This window comes from Phyllobates terribilis, unplaced genomic scaffold, assembly GCF_046119375.1.
Source record: "Phyllobates terribilis strain yellow unplaced genomic scaffold, ASM4611937v1 Scaffold_25__1_contigs__length_18738178, whole genome shotgun sequence".
Taxonomy (NCBI): Eukaryota; Metazoa; Chordata; class Amphibia; order Anura; family Dendrobatidae; genus Phyllobates; species Phyllobates terribilis.
In genome coordinates, this window is record NW_027362785.1 from 1,955,027 (window position 1) to 1,969,008 (window position 13,982).

Here is a 13,982-nt window from a genome sequence, read left to right on the forward strand (position 1 = left end):
AGGTGGGAAATATGAAGGACTCATCCTTCTTGCCAACGTACAGATGAGCATAATTAGGGGTGAACCTGGTGCCCATCGCAGTACCCCACGTTTGGAGATAGAATCCCCCTCATACAGGAAGTAGTTATGAGACAAGTTGAACATTGGAATGCCAAGTTTTCTCAGATCTGATCTTTAGGAAATCTGCAGAGCATTCATTGACCTGCCGTGTATGGTCTTCTCCTTTCTGCTGTCGCGTGTTGTAAGGTTGTGACGTCTTCTGTCCACAGATCATCGTCCCAGTCCTAGCCAATCCAAAGAACCATCAGAACTGGCCACATGTGGTATCCCAGGACGTCATGCGTCATGTCAATAACCTGAAGAGCTGCACCTTCGTAATGGCAGGCCAGGTGCGGGGGAAGACGCTGCTGCCCTTACCCTCAGGGTCCGATAAGGTGGAGTACATCGACTATGACAGCGAGAAGAAGTAAGTACAGGCTTCGGTAACTTCTCCAGCATTGCGGCATCTATAGGGGTAGATTATATCCGCGTGCTGTGGAGTTTCGCCACTTCTAATGCGGGGACAAAGTGAGTTGTTGAGGTGATGATTTGGTGATCCCTGGGGGTCTGATCGAAGGAACTCCCCAAGAATGGGGCCCTGAGCAGCTCCTTTACATTGGTGCAGAGCCACACATTTTGGAGTTTGGAACAACCCCCTTTAAGGGATGGCCTATTAGTAGTATATATCATTGCCACATCCCGGGTAACAGCAGCGTGTTCTGGCTTTTATGGGGCGATTGATCTGATATTTACGCTGATTTCTCTTGATCCACTTACTCCGCTCCTCATAAAAGAGGATTATCGATGTGTTACAAATCAAAAGGCCGAATGTGGGAGCGATGCCAGGAACGGCGGGAATGTAAGAGGCCGAGCAGGAACATACACGGCAGTGCCAGGGCCTGGGCTTATGCCGAGGGCATGGAGAAGAGTGTGAAATAAGTAGGATTATTATTATTTATATAGCGCCATTGATTCCATGGTGCTGTACATGAGAAGGGATTACATACCAGATACAGATATCACTTACAGTAAAGAACTAACAATGATAGACGTGTACAGAGGGAGGAGGACCCTGCCCCTGGGGGCTTACATTCTACAGATACATTGTATATTATTATTATTTATATAGAGCCATTGATTCCATGGTGCTGTACATGAGAAGAGGTTACATACCAGATACAGATATCACTTACAGTAAAGAACTAACAATGATAGACGTGTACAGAGGGAGAAGGACCCTGCCCCTGGGGGCTTACATTCTACAGATACATTGTATATTATTATTATTTATATAGCGCCATTGATTCCATGGTGCTGTACATGAGAAGGGGTTACATACCAGATACAGATATCACTTACAGTAAAGAACTAACAATGATAGACGTGTACAGAGGGAGGAGGACCCTGCCCCTGCGGGCTTACATTCTACAGATACAGTGCCTACAAGTAGTATTCAACCCCCTGCAGATTTAGCTGGTTTGATAAGATGTAAATTAGTTAGAGCCTTCAAACTGCAAACGAGAGTAGGTTTTATGAACAGAAGCATAAATCTTACAAACCAAAAAGTTATGTTGCTCAGTTGAATTTTATTAAATTTTAAACATAAAAGTGTGGGTCAATTATTATACAACCCCTATGTTTAATATTTTGTGGAATAACCCTTGTTTGCAATTACAGCTAATAATCGTCTTTTATAAGACCTGATCAGGCCGGCACAGGTCTGTGGAGTTATCTTGGCCCACTCCTCCATGCAGATCTTCTCCAAGTTATCTAGGTTCTTTGGGTGTCCCATGTGGACTTTATTCTTGAGCTCCTTCCACAAGTTTTCAATTGGGTTAAGGTCAGGAGACTGACTAGGCCACTCCAACACCTTGACTTTTTCCCTCTTGAACCAGGCCTTGGTTTTCTTGGCTGTGTGCTTTGGGTCGTTGTCTTGTTGGAAGATGAAATTACGACCCATCTTAAGATCCTTGATGGAGGAGCGGAGGTTCTTGGCCAAAATCTCCAGGTAGGCCGTGCTATCCATCTTCCCATGGATGCGGACCAGATGGCCAGGCCCCTTGGCAGAGAAACAGCCCCACAGCATGATGCTGCCACCACCCTGCTTGACTGTAGGGATGGTATTCTTGAGGTTGTATGCAGTGCCATCCAGTCTCCAAACGTCACGTGTGTGGTTGGCACCAAAGATCTCGATCTTGGTCTCATCAGACCATAGAACCTTGAACCAGTCTGTCTCAGAGTCCTCCAAGTGATCATGAGCAAACTGTAGACGAGCCTTGACATGACGCTTTGAAAGTAAAGGTACCTTACGGGCTCGTCTGGAACGGAGACCATTGCGGTGGAGTACGTTACTTATGGTATTGACTGAAACCAATGTCCCCACTGCCATGAGATCTTCCCGGAGCTCCTTCCTTGTTAACCTTGGGTTAGCCTTGACTCTTCGGACAAGCCTGGCCTCGGCACGGGAGGACACTTTCAAAGGCTGTCCTGGCCGTAGAAGGCTAACAGTAGTTCCATAAGCCTTCCACTTACGGATGATGCTCCCAACAGTGGAGACAGGTAGGCCCAACTCCTTGGAAAGGGTTTTGTACCCCTTGCCAGCCTTGTGACCCTCCACGATCTTGTCTCTGATGGCCTTGGAATGCTCCTTTGTCTTTCCCATGTTGACCATGTCTGAGTGCTGTTCACAAGTTTGGGGAGGGTCTTAAATAGTCAGAAAAGGCTGGCAAAAGAGATCTTTAATCCACACATGTGAAGCTCATTATTCTTGGTGCCTGAACTACTTCTTAATACTTTTGGGGGACCAAACAGAATTCTTGTGGTTTGAGGGGTTGAATAATAAATGACACTCTGAATTAACTTTTAACATTTTTAAAAAAAAAAAAAAAAAAAAATTTGCTGCAGTCCATTTCCCACTTCCAGGGTGATCTACAGTACAAATGTCACAATGCCAAGTTAATTCCGCATGTGTCAACCAGCTAAATCTGCAGGGGGTTGAATACTACTTGTAGGCACTGTACATTGTATATTATTATTATTTATATAGCACCATTGATTCCATGGTGCTGTACATGAGAAGGGGTTACATACCAGATACAGATATCACTTACAGTAAAGAACTAACAATGATAGACGGGTACAGAGGGAGGAGGACCCTGCCCCTGCGGGCTTACATTCTACAGATACATTGTATATTATTAATATTTATATAGCACCATTGATTCCATGGTGCTGTACATAAGAAGGGGTTACATACCAGATACAGATATCACTTACAGTAAAGAACTAACAATGATAGACGGGTACAGAGGGAGGAGGACCCTGCCCCTGCAGGCTTACATTCTACAGATACATTGTATATTATTATTATTTATATAGCGCCATTGATTCCATGGTGCTGTACATAAGAAGGGGTTACATACCAGATACAGATATCACTTACAGTAAAGAACTAACAATGATAGACGGGTACAGAGGGAGGAGGACCCTGCCCCTGCGGGCTTACATTCTACAGATACATTGTATATTATTATTATTTATATAGCGCCATTGATGCCATGGTGCTGTACATGAGAAGGGGTTACATACCAGATACAGATATCACTTACAGTAAAGAACTAACAATGATAGACGTGTACAGAGGGAGGAGGACCCTGCCCCTGCGGGCTTACATTCTACAGATACATTGTATATTATTATTATTTATATAGCGCCATTGATGCCATGGTGCTGTACATGAGAAGGGGTTACATACCAGATACAGATATCACTTACAGTAAAGAACTAACAATGATAGACGTGTACAGAGGGAGGAGGACCCTGCCCCTGCGGGCTTACATTCTACAGATACATTGTATATTATTATTATTATTTATATAGCTCCATTGATTCCATGGTGCTGTACATGAGAAGGGGTTACATACCAGATACAGATATCACTTACAGTAAAGAACTAACAATGATAGACGGATACAGAGGGAGGAGGACCCTGCCCCTGCGGGCTTACATTCTACAGATACATTGTATATTATTATTATTTATATAGCACCATTGATTCCATGGTGCTGTACATGAGAAGGGGTTACATACCAGATACAGATATCACTTACAGTAAAGAACTAACAATGATAGACGGGTACAGGGGGAGGAGGACCCTGCCCTTGCGGGCTTACATTCTACAGATACATTGTATATTATTATTATTTATATAGCGCCATTGATTCCATGGTGCTGTACATGAGAAGGGGTTACATACCAGATACAGATATCGCTTACAGTAAAGAACTAACAATGATAGACGGGTACAGAGGGAGGAGGACCCTGCCCCTGCAGGCTTACATTCTACAGATACATTGTATATTATTATTATTTATATAGCGCCATTGATTCCATGGTGCTGTACATGAGAAGGGGTTACATACCAGATACAGATATCACTTACAGTAAAGAACTAACAATGATAGACGGGTACAGAGGGAGGAGGACCCTGCCCCTGCGGGCTTACATACTACAGATACATTGTATATTATTATTATTTATATAGAGCCATTGATTCCATGGTGCTGTACATGAGAAGGGGTTACATACCAGATACAGATATCACTTACAGTAAAGAACTAACAATGATAGACGGGTACAGGGGGAGGAGGACCCTGCCCTTGCGGGCTTACATTCTACAGATACATTGTATATTATTATTATTTATATAGCGCCATTGATTCCATGGTGCTGTACATGAGAAGGGGTTACATACCAGATACAGATATCACTTACAGTAAAGAACTAACAATGATAGACGGGTACAGAGGGAGGAGGACCCTGCCCCTGCGGGCTTACATTCTACAGATACATTGTATATTATTATTATTTATATAGCTCCATTGATTCCATGGTGCTGTACATGAGAAGGGGTTACATACCAGATACAGATATCACTTACAGTAAAGAACTAACAATGATAGACGGGTACAGGGGGAGGAGGACCCTGCCCTTGCGGGCTTACATTCTACAGGATGGGGAAGGAGACAGTAGGTTGGGGGGGGTGCAGCAGCTCCGGTGTTGAGGGGGCAGCGGGGTCATGGCAGGCTGTAGGCTTGTTTGAAGAGATGGGTTTTCAGGTTCCGTCTGAAGGATCCGGGTGTGGTGGATAATCGGACGTGTTGAGGCACAGAATTCCATAGGAATATTCGGGAGAAATCTTGGAGGTGATTGGGCGAGGAACGAATAATTGTGGAGGAGAGAAGGAGGTCTTGGGAGGACCGGAGGTTACGTAAGGAAATTGTCATGAAAACGACACCCACTTGGGTCAGACCTTGCAGCTCTCTGGCGCCCCCTTATCCTGCTGGTCAAACACGGTATTGACCGAGGATACGCACGGGTGCAGCTGCTCTAATTTATGTCGACTATTGTGGCACGTGATGTGACAGGACATATATATACCACCAGTTCCTTCCAGGAACGTATATATACCTCCGACCAGCCACCCTCAAACCACAATATCACATAAATACTGGTATACTGCCACCACCGATCGCTTAACAGGTGGATCGGGTACCCGTTAGGTAACGTGAATTAGCGGGTGAGGAACGTGTTTGCTCGACATAGGACAAGAAGAACGAAACTGGTAAATAATGATGATTTACTCCTGAAAGTGGGCAGTGTTTACAAAATATATACAAGATATTATAAAAGAGACAATTTACATCTATGCATAAACAGTTATTAAAATAAAAGGGATAAGTAATAGCAAAACCTGCGCCACGAGGTGATGGTCTCAGATTCTGTGGGGGGACGGCTCCCCGGAAATTAGAGGTGATTCTTCTTACGCCGCGTGATGTGCGTGCGTTCGACGTCCCTGAGAAGAATGGCTTGAAAAATGGCCGATCTGGTTTTTAGCAAGCAGCCAAAACTCTGGGAGACACCCCTTATTTACCTTACAAGGGGGCTCGGCTTTGCGAGCCCACCCAGCTGCAGAAGACCTAAAAAATCCTTCAGATTCCATATCTTGGTGTGGGGGGGTCCCACATCCAAGAGGGAGACATCCTCTTGACCGTCACCAATATTCATGAAGATAGATATTAAATATGAAACCTCTATGACGCTCAGAAGCTCAGAATCCATTATCTCAGTTCCCGGTCATTCCTCAGTTATGCAAGTTATACTATTGTAATGGGAAAAAGGTGAGCATTCAAAAAACGTGGTTCCGATGTTTCTGTCAGACCTGTGCGTGATTAAAATTGGCATAAAACGTTTGTACAATTAAACAATGGGATTTTTTGGAGGGATTTTCCGGTTTGTACCAGTGCTTGCCCTGGACTGAGGTTTTATGGCGGGTCATAAAGATTCCTGGTTTGGGGAAAAGCAAAAGTGAGTTCTATGTCTTCTCTTACAAACGGATAGGGGGTGGGGGTTTTCCTTTTTTAAAACATCTCTCATTTTTAAAACTCGGGCTAAAATACCTTTTGCCTGACAGGAAAGTATCGGAAGATTAGTTCAGAGATGTACGGAGGAGAGAGGTTATGGATGGCTTTGTAGGTCAGTGTTAGTAGTTTGAAGTGGATACGCTGGGGGAATTGAAGGGATTTGCAAAGGGGGGTAGCAGATGAGTATCGAGGCGAGAGATGGACCAGTCGCGCAGCAGAGTTAAGGATGGACTGGAGGGGTGCGAGAGTGTTAGCAGGTAGGCCACAGAGGAGGATGTTGCAGTAGTCCAGGCGGGAGATGATGAGGGCGTGCACAAGCAGTTTAGTAGATTGAGGGTTGAGGAAAGGACGGATTCTGGAAATATTTTTCAGCTGGAGGCAACAGGAGGTGGCGAGAGCTTGAAAGGGCAGAGTATAGGGTTACTCCGAGACAGCGGATTGTCGGTACGGGGGAAAGCGTGATGTCATTTATTGTGATAGAAAGATCAGGTGGGAAAGATATGCGAGATGGGGGAAAGATGATGAGTTCAGTTTTTCTCCACATTGAGCTTGAGGTAGCGGAAGGAGAAGAAGGAGGATATGGCTGATAGACATGCTGGGATTCTGGACAGCGGAGAGGTGACATCTGGGCCAGAGATGTAGATCTGGGTGTTACCAGCGTACAGATGGTACTGGAAGCCATGGGATTTTATGAGCAGTCCCAGGCCAAGGGTATAGATTGAGAAGAGTAGGGGTCCTAGGACAGAGCCTTGAGGGACTCCAACAGAGAGGGGGCGGGGTGAGGAGGTAGCGTGGGAGTGGGAGACGCTAAATGTGCGGAAAGGTATGAGGAGATCCAAGATAGGGCAAGGTCTTTGACGCCAAAGGAAGAGAGGATCTGTAGTAGGAGGCAGTGGTCAACTGTGTCGAAAGCAGAGGACAGGTCAAGAAGAAGGAGTACAGAGAATTGTCTGTTAGCTGTGGCTGTAAGTCATTGGTGATTTTGGTAAGGGCAGTTTCGGTGGAATGGTGGGGACGGAAGCCCGATTGTCGGCTGTCGAAGAGCGAGTTAGATGAGAAGTGGGAGGAAAGTTCAGCGTGAACGTGTTGCTCAAGGAGTTTGGAGGCAAATGGGAGCAGCGATATGGGGCGGTAGCTGGACAGGGCGGTTGGGTCGAGGGATGGCTTTTTGAGGAAGGGCGTGATTGTACCATGTTTGAAGGCAGCGGGGAAGGTACCAGAAGATAGTGATAGGTTGAAGAGATGGGTTAGGGATGGGATGAGTGTGGGGGTGAGGTTGGGGAGGAGGTGGGATGTGATGGGGTCGAGTGCACAAGTGGTGAGGTGTGATTTGGAGAGGAGACGAGTAAGGTCGCTTTCCGTGATGTTGGGAAGCGAGGTTATGGGGGTAATTGTGTGGAAAACAAAGGGGTTGTGGTGGTCAGACAGTAAAGACTTGCCGTGTTTGGTCAATCTTGTTTTTGAAGTGTGTGGCAAACTCCTCAGCAGAGATGACGGAGGTCGGAGGGGGCAGTGGAGGGCGGAGGAGAGAGTTAAAAGTGTTGAATAGCTGTTTGGGGTTGTAGGATAGGGAGGATATGAGGGTTGTGAAGTAGGCGTGTTTAGCAGAGGTGAGGGCTGATTTGAATGCGAGTGTTGCTTGTTTGAATGCAGTGAAGTCATCTTAAGAATGTGTTTTCTTCCAATGCCGCTCCACAACCCTGGATGCTTGTCGAAGCAGTTTAGTGAGGTTGTTGTGCCAGGGTTGCCTATTGACTCGTTGCGCTCTGCTATGCATAAGAGGGGCGACCGAGTCAATAGCTGATGCGAGAGTGGCATTGTGGAAAGCGGTGGCGCTGTCTGTGTCATGGAGTGAAGATATGGATGTCAGTGGTAGAACAGAGTCAGAGAGTGTGTGAGTGTCTAGATGTGCAAGGTTTCTGCGGGGGTGTGCTAGTTGCTGGACATGGGTGACAGGTGAAGAGGACAGGGATGAGAAAGTGAGTAGATGGTGGTCAGATAGGGGTAGGGATGAGGCTATGAGGTTAGATAGGGAGCAGAGTCGGGTGAAGATGAGGTCTAGTGTGTGTCCCTCTGTGCGGGTGGCTGAGGAGGACCATTGAGTAAATCCAAAGGATGAAATAAGCGACAGGAGTTTGGATCCTGTTGACTGGCGAGTGTCAATGGGGATGTTGAAATCGCCCATGATGATGGTGGGAATGTCAGCAGAGACAAAGTAAAGAAGCCAGGTGGAGAATTGGTCAATAAAGGCAGTGAGGTCAGTATATGGAGGTCAGTATATGACAGCCACTTGGAGGTTGGAGGGAGAGTAGATGCCGACAGAGTGGACTTCAAAAGAAGGGAGATTAAGGGAGGGTAGAGGTAGCATAGGGCTAAAGGTACAGTTGTTAGAAAGGAGAAGACCCACTCCTCCACCATGTCTGTTACCAGGGCGAGGAGTGTGGGTGAAGTGGAGGCCACCGTAACACAGCGCAGCAGGGGAGGCAGTGTCAGAGGGTGTCAGCCATGTCTCTGTGATGCCCAGGAAGGAGAGATTGAGAGAGGTAAAGAGGTATTGGACAAAATGGAGCTTGTTGCAGACAGAATGGGCATTCCAGAGTGCTTCAGAGAGAGGGAGCAGGGGGGTGGGCATCAGGGGCATGGGTTTTACGTAGGAGAGGTTGTGGTAGTTTGCAGTTGGTTTGAAGCGAAAGGTGGGGAAATTGGTGGAGGGTGCAAGCTGTGGGGGTCCAGGATTGGGAGATATGTCGCTAGCAGTGAGGAGAAGCAGAGACAGGGAGAGCAGGTGGGAGAAGGAGAGTGGGCGGCTTGTGTTATGTTTCGGTAGGATAGATCTGAGGTTGTGGAGCAGGTCTGTAGATGAGGTTAGGTGGGGAGGTAGGAGGGAAGGAGAGATGATGATTTGGTTAGAGGGTGCTGGGGTTTGGGGATAGTGAAGGAGAGTGAGGATTAGTGGGGCAATAACAGTAAGGGCGTATGTAAGCATAATGAATGCTAAGTGTGAATGAGACAGAGAATCTAAGTACAAGTAGTAAATAGTTTTCCGTACTTTCTGGTCACTTCTGGCCCATATTTGGCATATTTCATTATTAGACCCTTAAAAAGCAACCCTTTAGAAGCCAGTCGCATCTGTACTAGACTTGGCTCACTTGATTTATTTATAGATCACAGGATAGAGCACAGAGTATTTCAGGAGGGCAGTATGGTGGAGTGCTCGTGACCCCCATCACATTCATGATGTAATTTGTGTCCCCTGCAGTGACAACCTGGACAAGACGGTCGTCCACGCCATCGAGTCGGCCATCATTCAGTGGAGCCATCAGGTTCGGGGGGTGCTGAAGAGAGAATCATCCGAGCAGCTGTTACTGGGGAAGAACCCGAACCCAAATGTGGAGCTCGAATTCTGGAAAAACCGGTGCGAGGTTCCTGACAAGAGGCCGCAATCCCGCCAATATACATGCAGTATCTTATAAACCATTACTATTTTTTTTTTGCTTTTAATTTTGACTATTTTTCGATATTTGCTACAGACTCGCTGACCTGGAATGTATCTACAATCAACTGAAGACAAGCAAGGTGCGCAAGATGGCCGAGCTGCTGGAGAGGGTGGAGAGCAGCTACTTCCCGGCATTCAAAGCCTTATTCCGGGACGTGGTAGCAGGTACCAGTGTATATATATGTATAGACATACTGTATATGACACATGAGATATACTGTAATCAATTCTATCACAGGACCGAAGGTGGTGACTGCACATGCTACGCTATCACAGGAGCGGAGGTGCTGACCGCTCATGTCCCGCTATCACAGGAGCAGATGTGGTATCTGTGCATGGCCCACTATCACATGAAAGCAGGTGGTGACCGTGCATGGCCCACTATCACATGAAGGGAGGTGGTGACCGTGCATGGCCCACTATCACACGAGTGGAGGTGGTGACCGTGCATGGCCCACTATCACACGTGCGGAGGTGGTGACCGTACATGGCCCACTATCACACGAGCGGAGGTGGTGACCTTGCATGTCTCGCTATCATTGGAGCGGAGGTGGTAACCGTGCATTGCCCACTATCACACGAGGTGAGGTGGTGACCGTGCATGTACCACTATTACAGGAGTGTTGGTGGCGATTGTCAGGAAAACACGTGGTCAGACCTTGCAGCCCTCTGGCGCCCCCTTATCCTGCTGGTCAGACACGGTATTGACCGAGGATAAGCACGGGCGCAGCTGCTCTAATTTATGTCGACTATTGTGGCACGTGATGTGACAGGACGTATATATACCACCAGTTCCTTCCAGGAACATATATATATACCTCCGTCCAGCCACCCTCCAATCACAATATCACATAAATACTGGTATACTGCCACCACCGATCGCTTAACAGGTGGATCGGGTACCCGTTAGGTAACGTGAATTAGCGGGTGAGGAACGTGTTTTGTTCAACATAGGACAAGAAGAACGAAGCTGGTAAATAATAATGATTTACTCCCGAAAGTGGGCAGTGTTTACAAAAGATATACAAGATAATATAAAAGAGACAATATACATATATGCATAAAACAGTTATTAAAATAAAAGGGATAAGTGATAGCAAAACCTGCGCCACGAGGTGATGGTCTCAGATTCTGTGGGGGGACGGCTCCCCGGAAATTAGATGTGATTCTTCCACGCAGCGAGTAGTGCATGCGTCTGACGTCCTGGGTAAGAATCTGCTCGTTTATGGTCGTTCTGGTTTTTAGTAAGGGGCCAAAACATTAGGAGACACCCATATCGCTTACCTCACAAAAGGGCCCGGTTTTGTGAACCCACCCAGCTGCATAAGACATAAAAATCCTCCATCTTTCATATCTTGGTGTGGGGGGGTCCCACATCCAAGATGGAGGCATCATGTTTGCCGTCACTAATATTCATGCAGATGGCTATCAAATATGATATCTCTATGACGCTCAGAAGCTAAGAAAGCATTTCCCGCGTTTCCGGCGGTTTCCCAGCCATGCAAGATATACCATTGTAACCGGAAAAAGGTGAGCATTCCAAAAATGTGGTCCCTGGGTTTGTGACAGTCATGTGCCTTATTAAATTCTACATTAACTGTACGAACTTTTAAACAATAGGAATTTGGAGGGAAAGACCAGTTTAGACTAGAAGGTTTGCTCTTCGCTGAGATTTTATGGCGGTAATAAACATTCCTGATGTGGGGGAAAGCACTGAGTTCTATGTCTTACAAATGGACAGGGGGTGGAAATTTAGGACATCTCTCATTTTTAAAACTCGGACAGAAATACATTTTGCCTGACAGCGATCATGCATGTCCTGCTTTCACAGGAGCGAGGACGGGACTATGCATATCCCACTATCACAGGAGCAGAGGTGGTGATCGTGTATGTCCTGCTTTCAGAGGAGCGGAGGTGGTGACCGTGCACGTCCCTCTATTACAGGAGCGGAGGTGGTGACTGTGCATGTCCCGCTATCACAGGAGCGGAGGTGGTGACAGTGCATGTCCCGCTTTCACAAGAGCGGAGGTGGTGACAGTGCATGTCCCGCTATCACAGGAGCTCCGGTGGTGACAGTGCACGTCCCGCTATCACAGGAGCGGAGGTGGTGACCTTGCATGTCCCACTATCACAGGAGCTCCGGTAGTGACCGTGCATGTCCCGCTATCACAGGAGCAGAGGTGGTGACCGTGCATGGCCCACTATCACACGATCGGAGGTGGTGACCGCGCATTTTCCACTATCATAGGAGCAGAGGTGGTAACCGTGCATGGCCCACTATCACACGAGGGAGGTGGTGACAATGCGTGGTCCACTATTACATGAGCGGAGGTGGGGACCGTGCATGTCCTGCTTTCACAGGAGCGAGGACGGGAATATGCATATCCCACTATCACAGGAGCAGAGGTGGTGATCGTGCATATCCTGCTTTCACAGGAGCGGAGGTGGTGACCGTGCATGTCCCGCTATCACATGAGCTCCAGTGGTGACCGCTCATGTCCCGCTATCACAGGAGCAGATGAGGTAACTGTGCATGGCCCACTATCACATGAAGGGAGATGGTGACCGTGCATGGCCCACTATCACACGTGCGGAGGTGGTGACCGTGCATGGCCCACTATCACACGAGCGGAGGTGGTGACCTTGCATGTCTCGCTATCATTGGAGCAGAGGTGGTAACCGTGCATGGCCCACTATCACACGAGGTGAGGTGGTGACCGTGCATGTCCCGCTATCACAGGAGCGGAGGTGGTGACAGTGCATGTCTCACTATCACAGGAGCTCCCGTGGTGACCGTGCATGTCCCGCTATCACAGGAATGGAGGCGGTGACAGTGCATGTCCCGCTATCACAGGAGCTCTGGTGGTGACCGTGCATGTCCCGCTAGCACAGGAGCTCTGGTGGTGACCTTGCTTGTCCAGCTATCACAGGAGCGGAGGTGGTGACCGTGCATGTCCCGCTATCACAGGAGTGGAGGTGGTGACAGTACATGTCCCTCTATCACAGGAGTGGAGGAGGTGACAGTGCATGTCCCACTATCACAGGACCTCCAGTGATAACCGTGCATGCCCCGCTACACAGGAGCGGACGTGTTGACAGTCATGTCCCGCTCTTACGGGAGCGGAGAACAGGACCGTGAATGTCCCGCTATCACAGGAGCGGAGGACGGGACTGTGCATATCCTGGTATCATAGGATCGGAGGTGCTGACCACTCCTGTCTCAATACCACAGGAGCAGAGTTGGTAACCGTGCATGGCCCACTATCACACGAGGGGAGGTGGTGACCGTGCATGGCCCACTACTGTAACTGTGCATGGTCCACTATCACATGAAGGGAGGTGGTGACCGTGCATGGCCCACTATCACACGAGTGGAGGTGGTGACCGTGCATGGCCCACTATCACACGTGCGGAGGTGGTGACCGTGCATGGCCCACTATCACACGAGCGGAGGTGGTGACCTTGCATGTCTCGCTATCATTGGAGCGGAGGTGGTAACCGTGCATGGCCCACTATCACACGAGGTGAGGTGGTGACCGTGCATGTCCCGCTATCACAGGAGCGGAGGTGGTGACAGTGCATGTCTCGCTATCACAGGACCTCCCGTGGTGACCGTACATGTCCCGCTATCACAGGAATGAAGGTGGTGACAGTGCATGTCCTGCTATCACAGGAGCTCTGGTGGTGACCGTACATGTCCCGCTATCACAGGAGCGGAGGTGGTGACCTTGCATGTCCAGCTATCACAGGAGCGGAGGTGGTGACTGTGCATGTCCCGCTATCACAGGAGTGGAGGTGGTAACCGTGCATGGCCCACTATCACACGAGGTGAGGTGGTGACCGTGCATGTCCCGCTATCACAGGAGTGGAGGTGGTGACAGTGCATGTCTCGCTATCACAGGAGCTCCCGTGGTGACCGTGCATGTCCCGCTATCACAGGAATGAAGGTGGTGACAGTGCATGTCCTGCTATCACAGGAGCTCTGGTGGTGACCGTACATGTCCCGCTATCACAGGATCGGAGGT

The 13,982-nt window shown here is 48.2% G+C and overlaps 1 protein-coding gene across 1 annotated transcript in view; it reads left to right on the forward strand.

The window, feature by feature from the left end:
• The window catches only part of DNAH9 (dynein axonemal heavy chain 9), a 430,601-nt gene that overhangs the window by 39,823 nt on the left and 376,796 nt on the right, over window positions 1-13,982 (forward strand). The window contains exons 2-4 of the mRNA XM_073660252.1: window positions 270-466; window positions 9,721-9,876; window positions 9,992-10,122. Of these exons, the coding sequence (XP_073516353.1) occupies window positions 270-466; window positions 9,721-9,876; window positions 9,992-10,122 (484 nt within the window). The remainder of the gene's footprint in view (window positions 1-269; window positions 467-9,720; window positions 9,877-9,991; window positions 10,123-13,982) is intronic.